At 40.9% G+C, this 27602-nt stretch overlaps 1 protein-coding gene across 2 annotated transcripts in view; it reads right to left on the bottom strand.

Annotated features, from left to right (window-relative positions):
* The window catches only part of LOC132824991 (sortilin-like), a 116307-nt gene that overhangs the window by 47101 nt on the left and 41604 nt on the right, over positions 1-27602 (bottom strand). For both annotated transcript variants that reach the window (XM_060839945.1, XM_060839944.1), the window contains exons 3-8: positions 24657-24733; positions 20483-20585; positions 20213-20386; positions 19979-20052; positions 18524-18570; positions 8717-8853 (exon numbers count right to left, since the gene is read on the bottom strand). In XM_060839945.1, the coding sequence (XP_060695928.1) occupies positions 8717-8853; positions 18524-18570; positions 19979-20052; positions 20213-20386; positions 20483-20585; positions 24657-24733 (612 nt within the window). The remainder of the gene's footprint in view (positions 1-8716; positions 8854-18523; positions 18571-19978; positions 20053-20212; positions 20387-20482; positions 20586-24656; positions 24734-27602) is intronic.

Raw genomic sequence — 27602 nt, 5'->3', positions numbered from 1 at the left:
TCGCGGTTTGGGCGAGTACGATCCGGACTGGGAGTCCCTGGAAACAAGGCGGGCAGATGCGGCGGGTTCGGTCGGGCAACTCTTGTGCACAAGACCCGGGTAGGGAATGGTCCTAGAGGATATATCCAGGCCACCGGCGGGGGCGGGGGGGGGCATCGGTATTTGCTGTAGGATGGGGCGCACTGAAATTACCAGGTAGCTCTGTGCACAGGCGCAGGTAAGAAAAGAGACCTTTAAGTATTGCCTTGGTGGTCAGGACGTACAAAAGTACGGGGAATTGGCGATATATAAAATTAAATATATGTCCGTGGAAAACAGCCTGTGTCAGAAGGGCTAGCCGCTGAAGGGTTACTGAGGGTGCACTTCGTAACTAACTTATGGCCAGATGTCCAGAAAAATATTCAAAAACTAGAGGAGTCATTGCGGGAAGCTCAAAGTGTGTGTGTGTGTGTGTGTGTGTGTGTGTGTGTGTGTGTGTGTGTGTGTGTGTGTGCGCGCGTGAGTGAGTGAGAGAGAGAGAGAGAGCTGTACAGCAAGTAGAAAGTTTAACCTTTGTGATTTGGTTTGAATGCACATTTGTTTGTTGGTGATTGAATGTTTGTGCTTTATTCGCTGGAGCTTGAGATCCGGGTCTGTTTTGAATCTGATTTCTGCTATGGAAATTTTAACATGATTTCTTTTAAGGTTAAGGATTTTACAGATTATGAAATAAAATGTTAACTCCTGTTCTTTTTACAGGTCACGACTGCCTTACTATCAGTTTCTAACTGATCTCTTTTATCCTTACATAAAAGTGATTTATGGAGAACAGTTGAAGTCTCAAAAAAAAGCATATAATTGGTCAGATTAATCGGACGAGTAAGGTGTCTAGTCAGGACCCTGAAGGGGGTGTGGAAGAAGGTGACACCGGACCTCGTTAAGATTAATTAAATTAGCAACAATGGGAGGTACGGGGAGTTGCCTGTGTACCGATCAATCTGTAAATAATGTTAAAGGGGATATATATCCCGCTCGACAGTTCTTTGGGGAGAATGTTGGGTAATTGGGAACACAACTCCTGGACGCAGGATAAAGATAAGGCTAAAATGATAAACTATTGTTGTTTCGTTTGGACTTGAGAAAGTATTAAAGCGCCTGGTATTTTTTTTTGGCCCAAATATGGGTCCGATGAGGATTGGCTGTGTCAAGATCTTAATATATAAGTCAATTGGAAAGAAACATACAGTCAAGAAGAGTCATAATATGTGACTTGTTGGATAGAGAGCTCGGGAGTAAAATTATGTCCCATGAATATGGAGGAATAAAAAAAAAGAATGAAAAAGGGAAGCCAGAATGGGTTCCCTTAACGTGTTTGCTGCCCCCCCATATACTCCTCCCCGGAACGAGCCTACAGCTCCCAAAGTAGAACTGAGTCCAGACATAGAAAAAGGAACGGGCTCTGAACTAAAAGATACAGAACCTGGGAGGGGGCACCCAGAGTCACTCGAGCCACCACATGTAAAGGAGGGACAGAGATAATGGAAAATATAAAATTATGTCCCTTACGAGAGGTTCCGATTGGGGAAGGTACAATCAGATATGTAAACGCTCCCTAAACTAGCAGTGAAGTTAGGGCCTTTAAAAAGGAAATGAAAAGTTTAATAGAGGATCCGGTTGAACCAGCCGAACAACTAGAGCAATTCCTAGGGCCTAATTTATATACCTGGGGAGAACTGATGGCAATTTTAGGAACGTTATTTTCAGGGGAAGAACGAGGTATGATTATGAGAGCGGCTTTATAGGAATGGGAAAAGAAGCACCCAGTTGGGAAGAAGGGACCCTAGCAGAACAGAAATTCCCAAATGTTGACCCTCATTGGGAAAATAATGACAGAGAAATGGTAATATTAGGAATTAAAGAGGCGGCACCTAAATCACAAAATTTTGTTAAGGCCTTTGAAGTACGACAAGAGAAGGATGAAACCCCTTCTGCATTTCTTAAAAGGCTCAAGGAGGCCACAAGGAAGCATTCGGGAATGGATCCCGATAATCAGATAGCACAGGGACTCTTAAAGGTCCAGTTTGTAACTAAATCATGGCTGGACATACAAAAGAAATTACAGAAATTAGATGGATGGAGTGAAAGATAGATGGAAGAACTGTTATGTGAGGCACAGAAAGTGTATGTGAAAAGGGAAGACGAGAAGCAGAAACAGAAAGCCAAAATGATGGTGGTGGCAGTAGAAGAAATAACAAAAAGGAGAATTTTTGGGATAACAGGAAGGGTAGGGGAGGACATGAAAGACAAGGGTCAGATACCCAGGAAAGGATGCAACAGGCAGGATGTTACCACTGCGGGAAAGTGGGGCATTTTAAACGGGAATGCCCGGAATTAGCATGAGAAAGGGAAGCAGTTTCCCTAATGACCTTAGCTGAAGATTAGGGGAGTCAGGGGTTCCTTCCTCCTGAGACCCATCAGGAATCCTTGATAAATTTAAAAGTGGGATCTGAAGGGGAGGAGGCAATATTTTTGATGGACACGGGAGCAGCACGGTCATCTCTAAGTTTTAGACCTACAGACGTAAAATTGACTAAGGAGTATCTTAAGGTTTCCGGAGTAAAAGGCGAAGAATTCTTGGTGCCTATTTTTGAGCCAATCCTAATTAGAAGAAATGATGAGGAAGTGATAGGACAATTACTATATATTCCTGACATTGGAAGTAATCTATTAGGTAGGGATTTGATTATATTGCTGGGCTTAAAAATTGGGGTGGAGGATAGTGCAGTAACTGTAACGATGGCTAAGACAACCTCAGGAAGATGGATCCTCCCAGATGGAAGGGAGTTATTAAGTAAACCAGTCACGAGAAACATCCGAACCACCTTGCACCAAGGCAGTCATTGGGGCTCCCAAGCTATGTGTGACATTGTGTTAAGGAAGTACGGATATAAAGGGATATACACATTAGCCAAACAGGTATGCGCGTGATGCCCGACTTGCCAAAAAATTAATAAGAAAGTAACGAGAGAGAGGCCAAGAGGTGGAAAAACCTTGGGGTAAGATCTTTTCAAAGAATACTGATAGGTTACACAGAAGTACCCCCAGTAGGGAAATAAAAGTATTTATTAGCCCTCATGGATCACCTAACTGGGTGGGTGGAGGCATTTCCAATGTCCTCAGCTACTTTGAAGGGAGTAGTGAAAACTCTTTTAGAACATATAATTTCTCGATATGGAGTGGTGGAAAGTATAGATTCTGACCAAGGTAGCCATTTTACCTTTAAGATCCTACAAGGAGTAATGGCGGGATTAGAAATCTCATGGGAATTCCACACTCCTTGGCACCTGCCTTCCTCTGGACGGTGGAACGAATGAATCAAACCTTAAAGACCCAATGGTCTAAGCTAGTCCTAGAGACTCAATTACCATGGACAAAATGTTTACCTATCACTTTGCTACGCATTAGGACTGTGCCTAGGTGTGATAATGGCCTCTCTCCTGATGAGATGATGTTTGGATTACCTTTCTTCGGTGGAAGAGGGGAATTACCAACTGTAGAATTCAATGATAAGTTTTTAAAGATCTATATTGTGGCGTTCGGCTCTTCTTTGTATGTCCTTAGGAAGAAGGGTCTGTTGACCCAGACACCTCCACTTGAGTTCGCCGTACATCGAATACAACCGGGTGATTGGGCCCTGATAAAGGCCTGGAAAAATACCAAACTGCACCCAAGCTGGGAGGGACCGTTCCTAACTCTTCTGACTACTGAAACAGCCATCAGAACTGCTGAAAAAGGGTTAAGTCATCACACTCATGTTAAGGGCCCGATGGACGCTCCTTCCCCTCCAGCAGAGTGGCAAACACATCCTATAGACAACCTTCTGAAAATCAAGCTGAGCAAAAAGAATGGACTGAGATAAGAGACTATTAATATTGGTTAAAAAACTGTATCCCAAAGCAATTGTAAGTGTCGCGTGGACTCATTCCTCCCAGGTATTTAAAGGGTTAGGGAATAGACAGATAGGATTGTGAGCTGAAATGAATGGTCAGCTTTATGTTGTCACAATAATATTGGCGCTAGCTGCCAAGGGGGGATGGGAGGTGGGAAAGAAAATCATTTTACCGCTTTATGTCAGAATTATGCTAAACTAATGGGGCATACCAACTGTTGGGTGTGCGCGGAGATCCCACACCATGGGGAATCTGGAATTCCTCTCACGGTAGTACCACTTACCAAAGAAGAAGTGTACGATGTACAACAATTTGACTCAGGCTCAAATGATATAACTTGGAGATTTGAAAGGGGTAATTATAATTTTGCGGGGTGGTTCCCTCAATCAGCCTCAAAAACTCTGGGTGCTAGCGATGGCCTTAGCATTTCCCAACCAAAAGGAGCAGTAAATACCACTTGTTTCTGTAATCAGAATGATACCACACCCTTCCAATTAGGAAAATCATCTTGCGCCTACACCAGCCAAGCCACTGCCACAACCATTCCCCAACTATTGAATGGGTTGCTTAAAGGCCTACCCACTTATCCCCGGTGAGAAGTACGTTCGGAGTGGCAGATGTAACGGAAATGGGTGCTGGGACCATCCAGACACTACCTCAAAACCAGAAAGGCTGGAGTGGCTGCTGCTACCTTGCCTATATAATTCCCCACTTGAGGCTGTTAAAGAGAGCCCCAAAAATACTTTAGAATAAACAGGGAGGAAGGTGAGTAACCCGGAAAGTAACCGAAGGAGATCGCCTCATCATGGGACCGTTCGAGCAGGAGTAGAAATGCAGAAGTTGGCGGCTTCCCTGGAAGAGTTGGCCAACAATACTGTCGATGTATTGGCCAAAACCCAATCCCAAGTAGCAGCCATAATGACCGAAATGATTGCCACTAGGCTAACGACCCAGCAGAACAGGATGGCTCTGGATTATATTCTAGCAGGGGAGGGTGTTACCTATGCACTAATTGGAGAGGAATGTTGTACGTACATACCTGAGGTCTCCTCTAACATTACTGATATCTCCAAACATGTGTGAAACAAAATCGCCAAGATAAGGGAGGCCAGTAATCGGTACTGGAACGAAAAAGGATGGGAATGGGGGAATTGGGGGTTGACTGTTTGGGGAAGGTGGTTAGTCAATTTGGCTATCTATGGATTATTGATATTAGTGGGTCTGGTGGTAGGGTTCAATGTCCTAAAATAGTAATGAGCCGACTGATGACATCCCTTGGGGAAGGAACCCAAATAAATCATCAGATGCTTTTACAATCAGCAGGTGATATGCAACAAAGAGAAAGTCAAAGAATGCTTCTAGAGTTCGAGGGACGAACAACACAAATGTAAAATGTAAGATTGTGAACCTCATTGCCAAAAGGCGTAAGAGCACAGAACATAAGAAAATGAATTAATAAGTGCAAAAACAACAATTAGAGAAAAAGAAAAAGGGGGAACTGTGGGAGATTAGAAATGCTGTTTTTGCAGGTGGGGGTGTGGGGTGTTAATTCTTGAAGCATGTAGCATACTTAAGGCTAAAACTTTAATGAATATAGAGGGTCTTTTAAATAAAATAGTTTTAAGCTAGGAAATAACGTTAAAGGGTTGTAGCTGACCACAAAAAGAAACAGCAAGAGCATTTCACAATAAAGCTTATAGTATGATAAGAGAAACTAGATAAAAGCACAAGCTGTAACAAACAAGGAACAAAGAATGCAGACAAGGCAGCAGGATGGCCAGAAAAGAAAATAACTAACAAGTGAGGTAATCGGCTTATGATAGGATGGGAAAAGGGAGGCGTGATTCCGCAACTTGTAAATTAAATAAGAATGCCAACAGACTCTGTTTTCGCGCGCATTTCTGCTTGATTGCAGAAGCGTCTGGTTCTTACAAGACTGTAATAAATTGTTCTTGTTTCCAAGGCTTTGTCTCAGGCTGATTGATTTGTGAGTGGGTTCGGTTTCTCGCATTGTTAGCTTAACCATACCAAAAGACACCTGATGGAGTTGTACAGCTCTTCAAGTTACCTAATGAACTACACATTAGCTGTTACGACCAGATCCCAGATGAGCTTCTCTAACTTGTTACAATCCCAAACAAGATCCCTCAAGTTATGAACTCCTGGGTGAGGAAGGATGAACTGGCTCACTGTGATCATTCACCTGTCCCATTGTTTGCATGCAAAGTTACTTTTAAATGGACCCCTTCACTCCCAGACACAAAACAAACTTGTGTTTTTAAAAATGCTAAGTTAATCAGGTTTTCTTGATGCAGAAAAAGAGCGAAATTATCTACTAAGTGTGAGAAGAACTGCTAACACAAAGCATCTGTGCAAAAATCATAAATAAGAGGAAGTATTCAAAAAAAATACATTAGAACCCATAGATCCATAGATTCGGTTTCCATGGTTTCAGTTATCTGCAGTTTACTGCTGCACAAAAAAGTATTACATTGAATATTCCAGAAATAATTTCATGGGGCTGCCGGGAGGTAAATTTCTCATTTAAATGATAGGGTTCGCTAATAGGATCTTGGAATGTATCACTCATGGATACAGGTGACACCTGTATACAGATCAGTCTTTGTATGGATTGTTGAACATTGCAGATATTGCAGTGGAGGTGACAAGTAGTGTTGACAATTATAGTTGAACAGTCAATTTCAAGATTTCTGGCTTTGCAGGTTGACTGAAACTCTTTGTCCTAATTAATTTCAGTATCACTTGGTATGAGAGAGAATTTTTTCCCTTTTATTTCATCTCTGGTGCAGGGGTATTTAAATGTCTGTTCTCAGAGCCATGACCCTCACAGCATACTTATCCACGCACCTGGATGTCTGATCACTGACACAGATTATTGTTGCAATTGATTTGCCATCAGTTTTTTTGCATATTCCTGGAAGGCCAAAACACAAATAATCTGCAAGTGTTGATTTGCTGTTAGGAACGGAGAAGATAGTCAGCTCCGTCATTATTTCTTGTGCTACCTTCCTCTCTCTCCTTGTTTGAAATTTCCCTGACATTCTACAGGCATGACATTCCATAGGTTGCATACTGGAGTTTGGCAGCGAGCTACTGAATTTACATATGCGGTCCTTTTGTGTCTCTAGCAGATTTTTTTTAAGAACGTATTATGAAGCTATAAGTTAACAAGGTCCATGGTGCTTCAGCCATTGTGACTCATCATTGTAACATAGGACAGGTTTCAAACAACTTACACTCAGTACGATATTTTGTGCATTGCGAGAGATCAGCAAGGTTTTCCATTGCTAATCCTGTGGGGTCAGCTGACCTCTTTTACCCAAAGTTAGCAATTACTTCTCACAACATCTAAAGTCTGAGCTGAAAATGCAACTTTAGTAAATCCCATCCAGTTCAGTGCAGATTGTTCATATTGCACAGGATTAAGTGAAACTGCATTGGGCATTTTAACTGTGGCCATAGGTAAAAAGTTAGACAATTAACACTCTGACAGCAAACCTGGGAGCCATTTCCAGTTAAAAACCTTCTTGCTAAAAGTTTATTAATAATACATTCAGTTAAAAAAAAAATTGTGTTCTGACTTAATCACTAACATCTCACACAGACTATGTTTATGCCACTGATACCTAAATACTGGGATGTTACATTCCTGAGGCCCTCAAGAAGATGAAGCACAAATATATCAACCACAATGATGGACACGAATGGTGAAAACCTTTATGCCCACATCATTTCATTCTGATATGGTTTGTGATACTATTTCTTTGCCTTGCTGCTTCTTATGTGAAGCCAGAGCCCTGGTCTTAGCAATGATTCTTTTGTATGAAAGACCATTTCATCACCAAACCCTGTACTGAGCTTACATCTTCTTACTTCTGTAAAGACTATTTTTCCATCATTGCTTTTTCCATGAGATCAGTTTCTTCCCTACTCTCTCTTTTTAAGGCCGAAGCATAACACTTCATGTAATTGTTCCTCACAGTTCAAGCCCATAACATGAGCAACCAGCCTGGATACCCTTTTTGCACCATTTGAATGGGAGCCAAATGATTTCTTCATAACTTGAATGCAATACTTCAGTGTACAATATTGCAGTTATAACTTAATAAGAGGACTGATTAAACTTCAGCATATTAGCATAAAATTGCAACTTGTGGAATTGGCAATTAAGGAGAAGCAGCTCAGATATACACAAGGAAAACAGAAAGTGAAGGAAATACTCAGCAGGTTCTGGCAGCATTTGAGGAGAGGCAAACAGAATTAATAGCCCAGATATTCTGACAGGAATTGGCTGGGAGATTGAATTTTCTAATGGGCAATTCCTCTGGTGTTTGGAACCCTCTTTAAGAGTTAAGAGAAGTTGTAAAATCTGAAGACTTGCGAGTCACTTAAGCTTAATAGTTAGCCAGAGAGAGCCACTTACTGAACTTGCAATCTCTCTCCCTCTCTCAGAATGTAATAGTCATTGAGGGGGGGGGGTTCCTGCAAGGTAATGTGGATGAAAAAAAAAAGGGAGGGGAGCATGGGGAGGCACGAGAAAAGGATGTAAATTGATGAATATCTCAAATTCTGCTTCTGTCCACATCCTAATTACTCCATGTCTGCAAAGGTACTATGTGGCAGCAACAACTAGTAAAGGAGCTAGTGAGAATGAAAAAGCATCCCTGGGAAACCCAAGCTCCGAAAGGCAAAGGCAACTCCTTTATTTTTGTTAGGGTTATCAGGAGAAAACAAAAAGTGGCTTATTACACAAGTGGCTATCTTACCTGGTTATTGATAACGGAGGCAAAGAGGAAGCGGCCAGCAAAACCAAATGAGTAAACCTTGGTGAGAAGTGTTCTAGATGTTTTTCCAAAATCTGTTGTCTTCTTCAGTTCCAGTACCCCTCTTTCGTTTTTATCATCTGCAAAGTAACACCAAGGTGTTTAATCATTGGACAACTGAATGGTGTTTGGAAAACATTTCATTCATGTATACTTACTTCTGACGTTATACATTTTTTAAAAATTAAGATTAATCTATAGGCTTGACTCTCTTAGGAATTGGATGCATAGTGAACAAAGAATACATTAGATTCAAACCTTAATTATAGTGCCTGTGGCAAGCGCAAATTGCATCCTTTCATTCTTATCACTGGAATCCCAGATATGCTTTAGAGAAACCACATCTGTTAGCTTAGGTCCGGATATCCTGACAGATGGACATCGCTAACTACATTGGATGCATTGGACAACACAAGGTTCTAAAACTACCTTCTAAAAACACAAATGAATGTGTACCAATTTCTATCTTTATGATCTTTACTGAAGCTAAATAAATAACATTATTACAATATTATCACTGTAATGGGGAAATTATTCAAATTGAATCCACTTTTACAAAATAGTTCTGAAACATATAAGTCAGAAATAAATAATTGTTTTCAAGTTTCATTGAACAAGACTGACATACATGGTCAGAAAATACCTACCGATTACCTTTAAAATATACCCACCCATTAATTTGACTCATCTAGCCTCATTTAAACTCTGTAGCCTCTCAAGAAGACGACGGCATGGGGCAGGGTGACACTAGGCACACGGACATGTAAGATGGCCACTGACCCATCAGTTGGCCAACTTGACACACAAGATGGCCGCTGGATCACAATATGGAAGGAAACAGCAGAGCAGATACAGACACTGCCTGGGGCCACCAGAATACCAGCACAATGCACTCACAACCCAGTTGATTAGTTTAAGGTGGGTGGGGGACAGAATACACACGAGTAACGAAGTGTGCCTGAAGTGTCTGCGTCCAGCCAACATAACACCTTTTATAGAAATGCTAACACTTTGATACAGAGATGAAAATGTGTTGCTGGAAAAGCGCAGCAGGTCAGGCAGCATCAAAGGAACAGGATTTGACGTTTCGGGTATAAGCCCCATTCCTGAAGAAGGGCTTATGCCCGAAACGTCGAATCTCCTGTTCCTTGGATGCTGCCTGACCTGCTGCGCTTTTCCAGCAACACATTTTCAGCTTTAATCTCCAGCATCTGCAGACCTCAATTTCTCCTCGAACACTTTGACACAGACTCAATACACAATGCTAATAACCAGGGCTGCAGTAATCGCCCTTCTCAGGAAGAGCGATTAGCGCCCATTACTACAACAATGGATTTCCGTGCAGATATTGAAACTGACAATGTCTACACTGAAACAGACAATGACCACGCGGAAATTAGCAAAGGCTGTGCTGGAACTGACAAAGACTGTATTAAAACTATCAATGATTCTGTAATGATTGCCATAAACAAATCATATTACAAAGACAATAATCTTATCACTGACCTATTGTATCACAAGATGTATAAACATTTCTTGACATGTGCTCCGGATCGAGAGAAGATTAGATTAGATTCCCTACAGCATGGAAACAGGCCCTTCGGCCCAGCAAGTCCACACCAACCAGCCGAAGAGTAACTCACCCAGACCAATTCTCCTACTCTGTATTTACCCCCGACTAATGCACCTAACACTATCGGCAATTTAGCCTGGCCAATTCACCTAACCTGCACATCTTTGGACTGTGGGAGGAAACCGGAGTACCCAGAGGAAACCCACGCAGACACAGGGAGAATATGCAAACTTCAGACACATAGTCACCCAAGGCTGGAATCAAACCTGGGTCCCTGGCGCTGTGATGCAGCAGTGTTAACCACTGAGCCACCATGCTATCCCAGACTCGCAGCTGACCACAGTGCTGTTGGTGTCTTTCTCTCCTTGGAGCTCTGTTATTTCCTTGTGCAATAAACTCTGTCATTGAACTCCAATTCTGACTCCGAGACTGGTGTTTTTCCCCCTACAACACCTCCACAATTATGTAAGACTGAAGCAATGGACCTCTCTTATTTAGTTTCTCTGGCAGTGGAATATCATTTAAGTAAACAATCTCACCTTGCCAGTTAGAAAGTGTAATCTTCAAAATATTAGCAATTCTGAGCGTTCAGAATTAATATATCATTACTATTACATCATTTTTCATATGAAGGGACATCAATTTAAGACTGAGATGAGGAGAAATTTCTTCTCAGAGGGTTGATAGCCTTTGGAGTACCTTGCCATAGACAGATCTGGGGCAGAGTACTTGTTAACATTTAAAGTGGAGATAGATAAGAGTTTTAATCAGTAGGGGAATCAAGGGCCATGGGGGAAAAATTACAGTTAAGTTGATATGAGACTGCCAGATCTGCCATGATCTTATCGAATGGCAGAGCAGGTTCGAGGGGCCGAATGGCTTTCTCCTGTTCCTATTTCTGGATGCTCTTATTTGCAACTTATTCTTGTTAGCGAACACATCAAATTTTGTGCAGGAATGAAGAGTTTTTCAGTTTTAGACCCACAGGCAGCTCTGTTGTCACCACATTCACCCTTTCAAAATTGTACAATTGGTAAACTTCTAACTCATAGTTTGCTATTTTCCAATGACCAATAAAAAGAAAACACAATGCCATGTAAACTATTTGTTAATCCTATAGGCAAGTAATTAAAGTCAATCTCAGACTGAGCTTCAATAATCTGGACAGACTGATGCACTTTGTTTGATCGTGCACGCAAAAACAACACTTTTCATTGTATCTTGGTACGTGATAATAATAAATCATACTAATGTGGATTTACAATGAATGCCAACACAAACAACAAACACGCATTTGATGGAGTAATGCTTTAAAATCTCAATTCTCTTCCACAAATTTGAAAATGTCATATCTTTTATTAAGTGCTGAACAGAATGGATGAAGATCCATTTTTGATGTTCTTTCATACAAGTCAAGCCACAAAATCTAATTTTCAGAATCCAAAGGATCTAACAAAGTCATATATAAAGTTCCAGGAACTAGCAGGAAAATAAATAATCAACATATCAAAACATAAAAACTGGAAAAATACAGTATGGTGCAGAGGTGGAAAGAAGTGACTGGAGAGAGAAATTTGGAAAACAGGTCTCTTTATTTCAGAGTCATAAGTACGCACACTTTTCACTTTCTATTTTCAATACAAATGTACATATATCTATATTGAAGAGCAAAAGAAAAGCATTATTACATAAAATATCTTTTATCTTCACAACAGCTTCAATCACTGCTGGACTTCAGTGCCATTGGATAATTGTGATTCTACAAACAAGATAATCATTACAGTGACACACATTAATTATCATTGTCTCTCTGCATCACTTTGTGTCGAGGATCTAAAAAAAGCTTTGAGCTTCAAAAGGATTCTCCATTCTGTATCATGGGTGAACAGGGAGAAGCACATCAAGCTGCGCAACAGTTCCACAGTAATTGTTAAAGTCATTCTGATGACTAAAGTGGATGCTTGGAGCAGTTCAGACACTGGCTTCTGACTTTGCAGCAGTGAGCAACTTCTTAATGTGCAAGGTAAATTTGCAACTGCGTATCTGTATGTTTTCAGATTGTACAGTGACCTGGATATCACTACTGTTTCAGAAGTTGGCATATGACACCAACCAATCGGCTGTCTAAACAGTGACCAAACCTGGTCTCATGTAGTCTACACCTCAGGCAGCCCAGTCAGGATCAGGCAGTGGACAAATAGTTTGGTCTCTTTATCGTTTTTTTTTGTGAAACGTAAGGCGGCCATCAATTTTTGTCCATTCCAAATAGGTCTTTTCACAGAGCAGTTAAGAGCCAACCACATTACCGTGGATCTGATGTGACATGGAGTCAAAATCAGATTAGAACGGTAGATTTCCTTCTGAGCAGGACATTAGAGAACCAGATGAATGTTTTATGTCAATTGATGGCAGTTTCACAGTCACTGTCATTGAGACTAGCTTTCAATTCCACATTTCATTAACCAAATTTAAATTCCACTAGCTGCCTTGGAGGGCTTTAAGCCCATATGCCCAGAATATTAGCCTGGGTCTCTGGAATTTATTTCACTGACATTACCATTATGCCACCATCAAAAGGGTGAGGGCACGAGTCCTAATTTGCCATTGTTGGCAGCATCTACAGACTTTGAAACCTTCTCTGACACTAATTCTTTCAGGGATGAATTCAACAGATATTCGACATGGAAGAAGAAGATCCATCTGTCAAAACACAAATGAAGAAATTTTATTAACTCCATTTGAAACACAGCAAATGTAGGAGGACTTTTGCAGAAAAGCACCAAATAATTTAACAGAACAATGTGGGCAGGGGGAACCTGCAAATCATCAACTTAATTCCACCAGCGAAGTGTGGTCGAACTCTCACAGCTAACTTCCAATCCCAAACCAGTTAGTAAATTTTATGTCAGAGGAGAGTCATGTTTGATTGGCACCAGTGTCAATATGGGAACACTTTGGATTCAGGAAACACCAACTCAGGAAAGAGAGAGTTAGAAAAGGCAGCAGTAGTAAGTTGATCAGAGGCTAACCTACACCATCTAGTAAACATCCTTTCTTAAGAAGGTTGTCACTGAGGGGATGTAGCAAGCCAAGAACCTGCGGATCGATCCCCATGTACTCCCATAATGTAACCATGGAAGGGTTTTTCTCCCCAGAATTCAGACCATTGGTCAGAATGGAAGCTAAAACTGAAAGAGTTCTCATGATTATTTCCTGCTCCCTCCTCACTTCCCTGTCCTCAGAAGTCATGGGCTCCACTTGGAACAGGCAGAATGTTCACTCACCATAAACACCAAAATGGTCTCTGGGTGAGATCCGGGTGAGATCCCATGTCCTGGCTCTTCCCTAGGTTGTGGCCTCCACAGACATGTCTCTTTCAGGGTCTGCCTCCCAGCTCAATGCCAGTGGCCCCAAGGTTCTTTGCAGTCAGAATATGTTTCACGCGTTTTCACAAATTTGCAAACTAATCTTTACCAAGTTGATTTGTCATGGTATTTATATAATGTTCCAACTGTAAAGGACAACAGTTAATAGAAATAAGATGCACATTTCTCACTTACCAGAGAATTCTAATCATGAGGGATAATATTGCCTTTATCCAGATTTGTTGATGTTGTGCTCAGGCCAACTTTAGTCCGTTGCTTCGCTTCTTCACTGTAATGTGCCATCAACTTTGATCATTGTTGCCCTCTTACTGATAAGTGGAAATGCTTTAAACCTGCTTCACGAAATCTTGGAAGCTGTGTTGACTGCATGCATAAATCAATGCTCAAGGTTTCATTTGCACTCGAAAGCATTCTTTATACAAGAAAAGGCATCTTAACACTTGACTTGAGCAAATATTTCTGCTTCAGAAACGTATCATATTTGCACTGGCTTTGCACTTCATTTTTGACCCTTCACCAACATTGGCAAGAAATGTCATATTATCTGGTGCAGGCCAATTGCCTCACTTCAACTTTTCAAAATAAAATATGCAGATAAAACAATGAATTCCGTGCCACTGGAGTGAGATTAAGAACATTTATCAGAACATGCAGTGTTTGCAGTTGTGTGCTAACTGGATCTACCAGAATAAAGCCACCTCAACTCCTTTTATTACCAGTTTCGCCTTTCATGTGCTGACTTTGACGTCAGTAAAATTCTAGAGGTATTTATAATAATTTACTAGTAACACAAGTGCAATTCAGGGCATGTTGAAATGGGGAGCAAACTTAAATCAAACAAAGTAATGCAATAAAGGCAGAAGTAAACCAGTAGTGATCCTGATCAATTTAGTACTGATTTTGATGGGATGTAAAAGAAGTAGCAGATTTGCTTTTGCATATTTTGTGCCAAGTCAATTTTCAACCTTCCAACATATCAGCTGATATTTGATTACCAAGGGTATCAGACACAAGATCAATCCTGTCCATGCAAAGATGGGGATCATACAATTGTTCGTGTGTGTGCGTGTGCATACAAATGAACGAACAAACAAACAAACAAACAAACAAACAATGTGGAACTCAGATGGACGAGACCACAGTTTAGACAGGGTATCAAGGCTGAGATTGTACAACATATACAGCAATGGTAGCATCAGGCCACTGAGAAGGGCTTGTGTAATTCCTTTATGACAGGCAACATTGAATATAGTTTCCAACATTTTTCCAAAGAAAACTACCTGGAAGACCCTGACAATGGGCACGTGTATCAAATCATTACAATTACATCTTAAACATTGATAGAAACATATTTGTACGGGGTAAAGACAAAAATACAAGGGGGAAAAGGCACATACACAGTAGGAGAGAGAAGTAGTGAGAACGTAGAACACAGAACGTTACAGCGCAGTACAGGCCGTTTAGCCCTCGATGTTGCACCGACCTGCGAAAATAATCTGATCCCCACCGAACCTACACCATTCCATTATTATCCATATGTGTGTCCAATGCCCATTTAAATACCATTAACATCAGCGAGTCTACTACTGTTGCAGGCAGGTTGTTGCACGCCCCTACTACTCTGAGTAAAGAAACTACCCTTGATATCTGTCCTAAATCTATCATCCCTCAATTTAAAGCTATGTCCCCTTGTGTTAGCCTTCACCATCTGAGGAAAAAGGCTCTCATTGTCCATCCGATCTAACCCTCTGATTATCTCATATGTCTCGATTAAGTCATCTCTCAACCTTCTTCTCTCCAATGAAAACAGCCTCAAGTCCCTTAACCTTTCCTCGCTAGGCCTTCCTTCCATTGCAGACAACATCCTAGTAAATCTCCTCTATACCCTTTCGAAAGCTTTTAATCCTTTCTATAATGTGGTGACCAGAACTGTACATAAGACTCCAGGTAAGACTTTACCTGTGTGTCGTGTACAGCTGAAGCATGACCTCTTGGCTCCATGACTCAATCCCTCTACCAATAAACGCCAACACACCATATGCCTTCTTAACAACCATATCAACCTGGGTGGCAAGTTTCAGGGATTTATGCACCTGGACACTGAGACCTCTCTGTTCATCTACACTGCCAAGAATCTTACCATTAGCCCAGTGCTCTGCATTCCTGTTACTTCTTCAAAGTGAACTACCTCACTTTTCCACATTAAACTCCATTTGCTACTTCTCAGCCCAGCTCTGCATCTTATCTATGTCCCTCTGTAACCCACAAGATCCTTTGGCACTATCCACAACTCTGCCTATCTTGGTGAGATCCACAAATTTACCAACCCATCCTTCTACACTGACATCTGGGTCATTTATAAAAATGACAAATAGTAGTGGTCCCAAAACAGACCTTTGGGGCACACCACTGGTGACTGAGCTCCACGATGAATATTTCCCATCAACCACCTTGCTCTGTCTTCTTTCAGCTAGCCAATTTCTGATCCAAACCGTTATATCACCTTCAATCCTGAAACTGTGTATTTTGTGCAATAGTCTACCGTGTGGAACTTTATCAAATGTCTTACTGAAGTCCACATACACCACATCAACCACTTTGCCTTCATCCACCTGTTTTATCACCTTCTCGAAGAACTCAATAAGGTTACTGAGGCATGACCTACCCTTCACAAAGACGTGTTGTCTATCCCTAATCAAATTATTCCTTTCCAGGTGATTATGAATCCTATCTCTTATAACCTTTTCCAACACCTCACCCGCAACCGAAGTAATACTCATTAGCCTATAATTACTAGCGTTGTCAGACTCTCCTTCTTAAATAAGGAAACATTTGCTTTCCTCCAGTCTTCTGGCATTACTCCTGTCACCAATGACGACATAAAGATCAAAGCCAAAGGCTCTGCAATCTCCTTCCTGGCTTCCCAGAGAATCAGAGGATAAACCCCATCTAGCCGAGGGGTCTTTTCTATTTTCTAAATTGCTAAAACCTCCTCTGTCAACTGCAATCTCATCTAATCTTTTAGCCTGTATCTCCATATTCTCACTAACACTGCCCTTTTCCAATGTGAATACTGACGAACAGTATTCATTAAGCGCTTCCCCTCCTCAGATTCTACACAAAACTTCCCACTACTACCTTTGATTGGCCCTAATCTTACTCTAGTCATTCTTTTATTCCTGATATACCTATAGAAGGCCTTCGGGCTTTCCTTGATCCTATCCGCCAACAAGTTCTCATGTCCTCTCCTAGTTCTTCTCAGCCCTCTCTTTAGATCTTTTATGGCTAACTTATAACTCTCAAGCCCCTTAACTGAACCTTCACACCTCATCCTCACATAAGCCACCTTCTTCCGCCTGACAAGAGTTTCAACTTCTTTAGTAAACCATGGCTCCTTCTCTCGACAACTACCTCCCTGCCTGATAGATACATACTTCTCAAGGGCCTGCAGTAGCTTTTCCTTGTATAAGCTCCACATTTCAAGTGTGTCCATCCGCTGCAGTTTCCTTCCCTAACTCTGCATCCTAAATCTTGCCTGATCGCATCATAATTGCCTTTTCCCCAGTTATACCTCTTTCCCCACAGTATACACCTATCTCTGTCCATTGCTATTGTAAACATAACCGAATTGTGGTCACTATTGCCAAATTGCTCACCTACCTTCAAATCTACACCTGGCTGGGTTCATTCCCCAGTACCAAATCTGATATGGCATCGCCCCTTGTTGGCCTGTCTACATACTGTGTCAGAAAACCCTCCTGCACACATTGGAGAAAAACTGACCCATCTAAATTACTTGAACAATAGTATTCCCAGTCAATATTGGGGAAGTTGAAGTCCCCCATAACAACCACCCTGTTACTCTTGTTCCTATGGAGAATCATCTTTGCTATCCTTTCCTCTACATCCCTGGAACAATTCAGAGGCCTTTAGAAAATCCCTAACAGGGTGACCTCTCCTTTCCTGTTTTTAACCTCAGCCTAAACTACTTCATTGGATGAGTCCTCAAACATTATCTCAGCTGTTGTATTACTGTTGATTAACAATGCCACACCCCCACTCCCCCTCCCCTTTTACCATCTTCTCTGTTCTTACTGAAACATCCAAATTCTGGAATCTGCAACAACCATTCCTGTCCCTCCTCTAGCAATGTCTCTGAAATGGCCACAATGTCAAAATCCCAGGTACCAACAAATGCTGCAAGTTTACCCACCTTATTCTGGATGCTCCCGGCGTTGAAGAACACACATTTCAAACCAACATCCTGATGGTTGATGCCCTCTCACGACCTTATAACCCTATCCCTGACTTCACTACCCTCAATCACCTTTACACTGGAACTACAATTCAGGTTCCCATCTCTCTGCTGCATTAGTTTAAACCTCCGTGCAGAGCATTACGAAATTTCACCCCCCCCCACCGGGATATTGGTACCTCTTTGGTTCAGGTGAAGACCATCTTGTTTGTAGAGGTCCCACCTTCTCCAGAAAGAGCTCCAATTATCCAGGAATACAAAACTCTCCCTCCTGCAGCATTCCTGCAGCCATGTGTTCAGCTCTGCTCTCTCCCTGTTCTTTGCTTCACTACATGAGAGACAGAGACACTCACATGCAAAGTGAAAAAGAAAAGACAATGTCTACCTGCAAGAGAACAAGGGAAACAATTGCATTCAAGGGAGAGGCACATTCGGTTGGATAAAGATGGGAAGAATTAAGACAATGATAGGATTAATCAAGGTAAAACTGACATGGGTTATAAACAAAAAAACTTTTAAGAATCAGTTAAACTTACAAATGCCATTAGGATGAGTCGTGAAGAATATGGTATTTCCAGGTCCCCTAAGAAACAAATAACATACAATATACATTCAGAATACAATTACCAGACCAACATAACACTGGCATAATTTCACCATGTGGTAGACTGTTCATCTGCAAAGACTATACAAAATGTTATGTTATGCAGGCCTTTGTTTTTGAGAGTCATTTTCTCTCACTGCTTTGACACTAAATAACTCTGAGTAATTTGTGATGTCGATGCAAGCTGTTCTTATAACTCAGGCAAAATGAAAACAGCAAATGGAAAAGGGCAATCAGTGGAGCATCTACCTCAGCCACACTGTGCTAACTCAGCAATCTTTCAATTAGATATTTCTTCTTTGTAGTTGGAGAACATGGTTCAGTCAGAAAATAGTCTCAAAGTTAGAAGAAACTATTTTTAATCAAGAGCTTCCTTATCATTGGGGAAGCTCCAGGCAATTCACAACCAACAATCTGCTCAAAAAGATTCTGCTTGCATTTTGTCAGTTGTGTCAAGTTCCACTGCAACTTCGCAATAACTAAATCAAGGTAGTCAAGCAGGAGGCTGGAAGAACAAACTAAATCAATTCTTTCTTGGGCCATGCCTTATTAATCTACCAGGTTTCATGAAATCCAGCTACAGGTTTTTGAGATATATTATTCACAAACAAACAGATTAACAAGTAGGTACATAAACATTATCTCTCTGCCTTCAGTGATAAAGTATAGTTGCATAAGATCTATCGACAATATCTGCTGTATAATAGTGGGCATTGTAGATTAAAATAATTCATTTTACATGAAACATGAGAACATTTTTCAGTAATAAATGTAAATTTCAAAAAAAAGGATGGATCTCGAGGGGGAAGGAGTAAAAGCAGGTAAATAACGTACTGGTGCACGTCAGCAATATTTTAATTGAGTCATGGAACTACCTCAAAAGTCAAATGATTAATTTGTTTTTTTTTGTTGCTATAATAGCTTGAAGTGGTTTAGAGAGAGCTTCAGATAGCTGTAGAAGTAATTTTCTAGATCTTTGATGCAACTATGTACACACACACACACACACACACACACACACACACACACACACACACACACACACACACACACACACACACACACACACACACACACACAATGGAAAGGAGTTCTCTCATGATGAGACAGCTACCATATGTCAGGCTGGCTGGAAGGACCAGGTGATCCCTTCCTGGCCAACTATTTGGTACAGTCATAGCATAAATAAATGAGATAAGACATTATTGTCACAGAAAGAGACAGAGCAAGAGAGAATGAGAGCGCGCGAGAGAAAGAGTCCAGGGAGAATCTAATGCTTCAAACTGCTGTACAATTTTCCTAAACAGTGCTGGAACAAAACACATTTTCCATAACATATCTTACACAAGATCCATTGCCAACATTTTGTAAAAAATTGTTAACTTACCATGAGAATGCATAGACAAATTTATGAATCGTTGACCAACTTATACCAAAGTTCTGAGAAAGAAACAGTGTATGCTGCAATAAAAGGAAACAATGTCAATGTGATAGCTTCCATGAAACAAAGAATATGAAGTCTGTGCAGCTGCCTTCTGACTTCTAATAGATAATTAGCTACAATAAAAGAAAAATGTAAATTTTTTTAAAAAGTCATTGATTTTGCCTTGGCATTACTCACATTAGTACTATGGGCCAGCAGAAGATCTGAATTGGAGGAATGATAGTGCATCGGCTGGCCAGGGTGGAAGGGTAATTGGACAGAATCAAATGTTTCACCAGAATCAGAGGATCGAACTATTATGCCACCTTTATTTCCATGTCTGAAGTATTTCGGTTCAGCAGTCAGAATTACCTTTTAGTTCAAGATAAAGAAGCACATGATGAATAGGGCTTTCTCATGTTGTAGAGAAAGGAAATTTCTTGTTTCAACCCTTTTGAAAATTCTCACCTTCTTGGAATGTTCTGGTCCTACATTAATTCCAAATTCCTTTCGTATATAATAGTTGTTGACAAGACTCGAAACATCAGTAAATGTTTTCCCATAATCCTTGCTGCAATTCAAAGGACATCACTTATCTGCACCTTCAGCTAAATACAAATGAATTAAAAAAAAGACAATTCTTTCCCAGGCCCTTCACCTGAAGGGATAGCACCAATCATATATATGCTTTTCTTGCTGAGGGTGAAGAGGGGAGACAGCACTGAATTAGAATTAACACCAAGTCCATTCTCTAAAATGCTTAGAAGGTGGAAGGATGTGAAACACGAGGTAAAGAGCAGCAGAAAAATAAGCATAAACAACAAGGGTAGGAACTGAAACAGACATAAAAATTTAATGGAGTGTGAAACTGAAGCAAGAGAAAAAATGGACAAAGTAAATACAAATGAAGTAGTGGGAAGTAATCCTGATGCATTTAATGTCTTCAATGGTTTGAAAATTAGCAAGAAGAATGAATATACAAATATTTGAACTATACTTAGTCTATCAAATGTGTGAAGCCACAAATAGTGTTTCTGCTAAAAGCGTTCGCATAAACATGTCAAGCATTTCCAAGCTACTACCACAATTTTGAATTCATCGGTTTTTAGTTTTCATCCATCAAGTACAATGAAGCAGTAAATCAGAATGATACAATATATTCCTTCTCATGACACTCACTGGCTAAACAAGATGTAGTTGTAACTTGTTTATTATGCAACCTTTTTTTAAGAGCTTTCATTTGTATTTGTAAGGTGATGCTAATAGATCAAATATTGCTCATTGCTGAAGCCAAGGTCAGCATGCAGAGCTGAACCCAAGAAACATCAAAAATTAACCTCTGGCCTCAACTGCATATTCCAGGCCAGCTACCAGGGCAAGATGAGTGAGCATCCACACTGCTCTCTCCAACCCATATTTATATTTAGATATAGTTGGGAGAGGAGAGGATTGTGGTTGGAACAGCATACAGGAGTAACTGAGGACATGAGATCGCAAAACATATAGGGTCAGAAGAGTTAATTATACTCCTCTTCAACAAAGGTGTTAGTCCTGCCCAATCATCAGTAACACGTATTGCAGAGATGTTCTTTCAATAGGTTTAGGTCATTCATTAACTATTCATAGGACCCAAGAACTAAAGGTAGAATATCCAATGAATTTGAGTGTGCCCAAGGCACAGGCTACCCAACAGCTGGATTAGTCTGTATTTGCATTACACCCAATATATAGTCATAGATAAAACAATTACTTCGTCAGATTTCATCACCATTTAATTGTAATGGATAATTAAAAGAGTAAAATGCAGCTTTGACAGAGGAACAAATCGGAGTTCATTTTTATTGATTGTGAACGGTGTAACCACCATTTTCTACTTCATGCCACTACAAAGTTGAATTTTACTCTCTTAATGGCAGGCAGTACTCTCGGGACTGAAAGCTTCTTATTGCTGGTTGAGTTCCAGATTGATGGATAGATAGCCTTTCCCCTATTTTAAACTGGAACAAGTGGCAAATATACTGCATATCATACACACTATCTGGTATTCCTTTCATGCAAGTTACATGCCAGGGGAAGAGCAGGAGGAGGGTCATACCAAAACCACATTGCGCTTTCCACATTGTCACAATATGGTTATCAGGAACTCAGGCTAAGGAGTGAAAGATGACTCTTACTTAATGTTACCATCTGGTGGTTAAATGGTGTGCTTTTCTCCTGTCAGCATTGGTGAATTTGTCAAATTCACAACTGAGAAAGCTTAGCAGTCATTGTTAGGAGTTGTTACAGGTAATGTTCCCTAGTGCACTGACCTTCCCTTTTCCCAACATTATGCCATAACAACTTAGCCAAGATGGGTTTCTTATGTTAAAAACATCCACCAAGGTTTTTGGTCAATTGATGTGAGATAATAAACTTCCGTCACACCGAACATTGGTCAGGATTAAAAGCAGGAAGTGTTGGAAATATTCAGCAGGCTGTATATCTGGGCAGAAACAGAATTAACATTTCAGGCTGATGATTTGTCATCAGAACATCAGCACTGATGAAACGTCACTGACAAAGGAAATGGGATAGATGGCACCAAGATATGCTATGCAACCGTTGAGTTGACTCTAGCACAAACATGTCCAAACTCTTCATTACAGCTAATGCTCTCTCTTAATCTAACAAATCTCTCAGCATCAGGACAGGATCCTATTCAAGAATGCTATTTAAAGAGATCATTAGTTTGATTGCTGGTTGATTTCTTCTGGTTGTTGCTTCAATTCTACATGAATGTGGTGTTGTGTATTGAGGTTGAAGTTGCAAACAACCACAAGGAGTGGTGTGAATGATGTGAAGGAGTCTTTGCTGACTTCAAGTTTCTGAACAAACTGCACCCAGACAAGATTGTGTGACTCGGCCAATTCCCCCCCAAAATATGGCATGACGATAGAACGCAGAGATGATGGCGATGAAGGGGAAGAGGAGGAAGAACAGGAAGCTGTAGTTCTTCACTGTATTCAAGAAGTAACTCTGCTACCTGGATCTTACTGAGGAACAATTTTTACACTTCACTAAGATGCTTCTTTCTGAAATCTGTCACCTACTATGACTGCATCTTCAGAGCAGATTACAGACCACAGTGCCAATGGCTGTGCAGAGAAGTGTGACTATTAAATTTAAGTGTGGATCCTCCCAGGTTGGCGATATGCTGGCACTTGACGAACCAAAACCTAGATACTAGGTGATAGGAACACTTAACTGACACCACTCCAGTGCTGAATCCATACCTTTGTGTGCTGTTTGTCTACAAGAATTGTGATCGAACAGACGGAGCTGAAACAATACTTCCACTGCTTGGAAGAGTCCTGCACTTATCAAGGCAAACATTAAGATTCATCATGGGCTGCACTCTAGCACCACGAAGAGGCAGCCTTTTCCAGCAGGTACACAACAAGTAGTTGAATGGTCAGAGCACAAGAGAAACAAAGAAAAAGTTCAACCAACTCAGGCCTTCTATTAGTTGTGCTGTCTATAGAACATACATCTGACTTTGATCCAAGTAAACACAACTGCAATTTCTCATTCATCAACCATCCAGTCCCTTACTTTCCTATTTTTCTAATCAAAGCGTCGGTATGATTACAATGCAAAAGTAAAAATCACCTCAAACTAAACATTACAAACTAAATACTAAAACCAAATAATTTTACATTTCATACTGAAGTCAACTAATCACCCTCCATTGCCTTAGTGCCCAACTTCTGGCTGCCCTTGGTTTGGCTATTCAAAGGCTGCTGATCTTCAGTACTGGAGATGGCAGATAACCTTGGAGGGTATCATTGAGCAGCTCACAGCCTATAAATTCCCACATAAGCATGGGTGACAACAGGACCAGCTGTATCCAGGTCCTTGGGGCTCAACTTCCAGCACTGACCTCCACTACCATTCAAATATATTCCCAGAGGGCCTCGGACTCTTTTCAGAAATAAGCCATCTCTCCAGTGCATTGTCCAGAAACCAAGATTCTCTTTGTTGTACTTTTTATTCAGTGCTGCACAACCACCAAGATCTGTTCCAGCCATAATCAACTGTACCATTGAGAGGTACAGTCTAATTTTAAGTTATAATCACTGGGCATGGGTAATCACATTTGGGATCCTCATGACCCCATGATTATATTCAAGAGACGGTTTTAGGCCTGTGCCTGCCACTTATATAGGCATGCTAGTTGCTCTGCACTTATTATTAACTGAGACTTTAGGAAAAAAGATCTCTCAGAGTCTTGCTCAAGCCCTGAACAACAGCATTTCACAAACTTGAAATCTTCTACATGTACAAAAGTAGCAGTTACATAGAAATACCATCATCTTTAAGTCCTTTCCAAAGTCACACTTGGATATGTTATTCTGTTCCTTCATAGTCAATGGATTGAACTCCTGCATCTCCTAACCTAACAGCATTGTGGGAGTATCTTCAGTGCACTGACTCTAACAGCTTGAGATGGCAACTCATTGCCACCCCCATCTCCAAGGGAAACCAGGGCAACCAGGTTACTGGAGGAAATGTTGTCAAGATCTCACCTCCTGCAGAACAGTATGATCAGACCCCCTTTTCTGAACTGCTGGGTAGAAAAAAAAAATCAGTGGCATTGTCTTACCTTCTGTACAGTCGTGAGGATCCACCAAAAAACAACCAAGGAACTGGCAAGGTGAAAGTAGTTAAAGCAAGAATGATCTGCAAAAAAAAAACGAGTGCTCATTTTAGTGCTAAAGTACCCAAAGTGGAAAATTTACAGTTAACAAGTAATGGTTATGTTTAAGTTTATTAGAAGGGGGGAGGGGAGCAATGCGACAAGTATGTTCTGTATATGCACGTGTATCCTCACTGCAAGAAAAGTAATCATAAATACCGAGGGAAAGTTTATTAAAAAGGATTAACTGCCACAAAAAGATCTACTATCAAGGGAACATGTTCTAATTTTCTCAAAGCAAGATAATCAAAATGAGAATTTAGTTTATAGAAATCTCATAGGGTCTTTTATGTCTTGTCATACAGCAGGTTTTCATATATCTTTAGCACAGCTCAAGATCTCTACTGCTTTCTAACCTTGCATATTGCACATTTTGAATGATCATTACTACTTCCTGCACTTGACATACTCCAGAGGTGAAGAAGAGCTCAGAACAGAGAGAGGTGCAGTGACACTAATTCTGGAATAGGTAACAAGCAGAGACAAATCGGCAGAACATGCCCTTCAGTGCTGGAAATCTCCATGGCTCAATGCCTGAACAACCATACTGCAAAGAAACATTGGTTTGGCACACCTTGGGGGACATAAATGACTCAATACTCATGCTGACAGGGCAGGTCGGTGTGTGCGTGTGGCATCCCTCTTGGCCTTTTGTCCAAATTGACCAATGACCTGTTCATGATTACCTGCATTGGGAAGGTTTGAGTAGCTAAGACGATTTTTTAATGGTCAAAATAGCTTTCAGAAAAGTGCTTGGAGATGACAACGTGGAACTAAATTAACCTTGCTGACAGGTTATTTACATTCCAGCAGCCACTGGCATAACTATTGACCAGCTAATCTGCCACAGTAATAGGTTCCTTCCCCCAAGTTTTGTCATTCGAGGTTGGGGTCTTTACATACTCAGCTTCAGTTAACCCTTCCCTGACATTATATAGTGGTCCTACCTGAAGAAGCAGCAGGATGCTTCCCAATGCTCTACAGCTTTAGCTGGGCAAAATCCAGTAGTATCAGTGCACACAGAGTTCCCAAGCCTTAGTTCTCTAGATTTAGGGGAGTGGGTTATGTCCCTATAGAAAGAAAGTATACACTATGTATAAAACAATGAGAAGTTTGAGCTAAATAGATACGAATCAGAGGTTAAAACATGGAAGCAGCAGAGGGAGGAATGGAATTAAATGGCAAGGAAAATTGGGCAAGGTGTATACCACCTGATTTGGGCCCAAGATGAATTTGGTTCTCTGAGTCAGAACATTCCTTAGTGCATCATAGTTTTAAATTTTACAATTTCTCTCTTCCTCTGGATGTAGATTTCAATAAGGAAAGTGCTTCCACAATAATAAACACTAGCTTCTTTAAAAAAGGAATGAATTGATCATTTAACTGACTAAATAATAAAAATGACCATTAAAAAGCACCAAACAGAGAAGTTTAATAATGAAGTCCATCTTTATCTTTCTGTTTAAGAAACAGAGCAAGAGAGAGAAAAAGAATCAGTCCCAACTCATCAGCACCAGGAAAGTGGCGACAGCTGAAGCTGAGCTAAGGAGTTGGGTAAACTTAACGTTGACATTGGTTTGCATCTAGTGAGGTGGCTTCCGCAAAATTCGCACGCGAATCAGTGTCAGAAATGAGTTGACTTTTTGCCTGGGGTTTTATCGTCTTAAAGCCTCTCTCGCTTCCCTACTGCTATCTCTTTCCTCCTTTCTGTCTCACTCCTATCTCCTTCTTCCTCACTATCTCATCTATATCCTTTCCATGTCTCTCTCTTACTCAGCCCCTTTAACTAAGGAAATAATCCAAGGGTGCTTTGCACTCTGTATTAGCTCACCAGCATCATGGGCCTACCAGAATACATTTTGCACTGAAATGAAACTGGCCAAATTAACTTTTTCTGAAGACTCACTTTGGTAAAAGGCAGTTTCATTTATAAAACTGAAACAAAAGAAAAATTAATGGGAACAACCTGACAGCCTGACTATCAAGCCCTCTTATCATCACGGTCTGACTCGCAGCTCCCCACCCCCATTTAACTCTTGTTGTCTTCTCCCCATGGTGAAACTCTGATCTCTTTCTTCTCGTCCTCAAGCCTGAGCCTCCCTGAAAGCCCTGATTTGGCTGTAGGTTCCCCATCACGGTTTTGGGCCCTAGACTGCTCACAACTCCAGGCCCAGGACTCATTGCAAAATCTTCCACTTAGCTAGATTTGAAACCCTTGCTTCAAATACAACTTGCATAACACAAAAAAATACAGCATGTAAAAAAAATGTGTGCATTTTGCATATTTTTTCCGTGATCTATGAAGGCATATATTTATTAATTATGGAAAATCCATGAATTAAATGTAAATCCTTCCACTAGTAAAACAGATGTCAGGCCATATCAAATAGTCTGGTAGGTCACATGTGGCCTGTGAACCTGAAGTTGGGCATTCCTAATGTAGATGGCATGATGAATCTCAGCCTAACAATGTGTAAACTCTTGCAGAGAGGTGAAATATGCCGACAAGCGACTGACTGTGTGGAGTTTGCACGTTCTCCCCGTGTCTGCGTGGGTTTCGTCCGGGTGCTCCGGTTTCCTCCCACAGTCACAAAGATGTGCGGGTCAGGTGACTTGGTCAAGCTAAATTGCCCGTAGTGTTAGGTAAGGGGTAAATGTAGGGGTATGGGTGGGTTGCGCTTCGGCGGGTCGGTGTGGGCTTGTTGGGCCAAAGGGCCTGTTTCCACACTGTAAGTCTAATCTAATCTAAGTGTATTTCAATGTTGGAGGAGTGAAGACAACTGACTGACAGAACAATTTTCTCCTGCAGAGGCTAAGAACAATAAAACCAAACATGTTTTGTTGAAGGTGATT

Source organism: Hemiscyllium ocellatum, chromosome 19 (genome assembly GCF_020745735.1).
Source record: "Hemiscyllium ocellatum isolate sHemOce1 chromosome 19, sHemOce1.pat.X.cur, whole genome shotgun sequence".
In the NCBI taxonomy this organism is placed as follows: domain Eukaryota; kingdom Metazoa; phylum Chordata; class Chondrichthyes; order Orectolobiformes; family Hemiscylliidae; genus Hemiscyllium; species Hemiscyllium ocellatum.
This window is presented reverse-complemented; position numbering and strand designations above follow the sequence as displayed.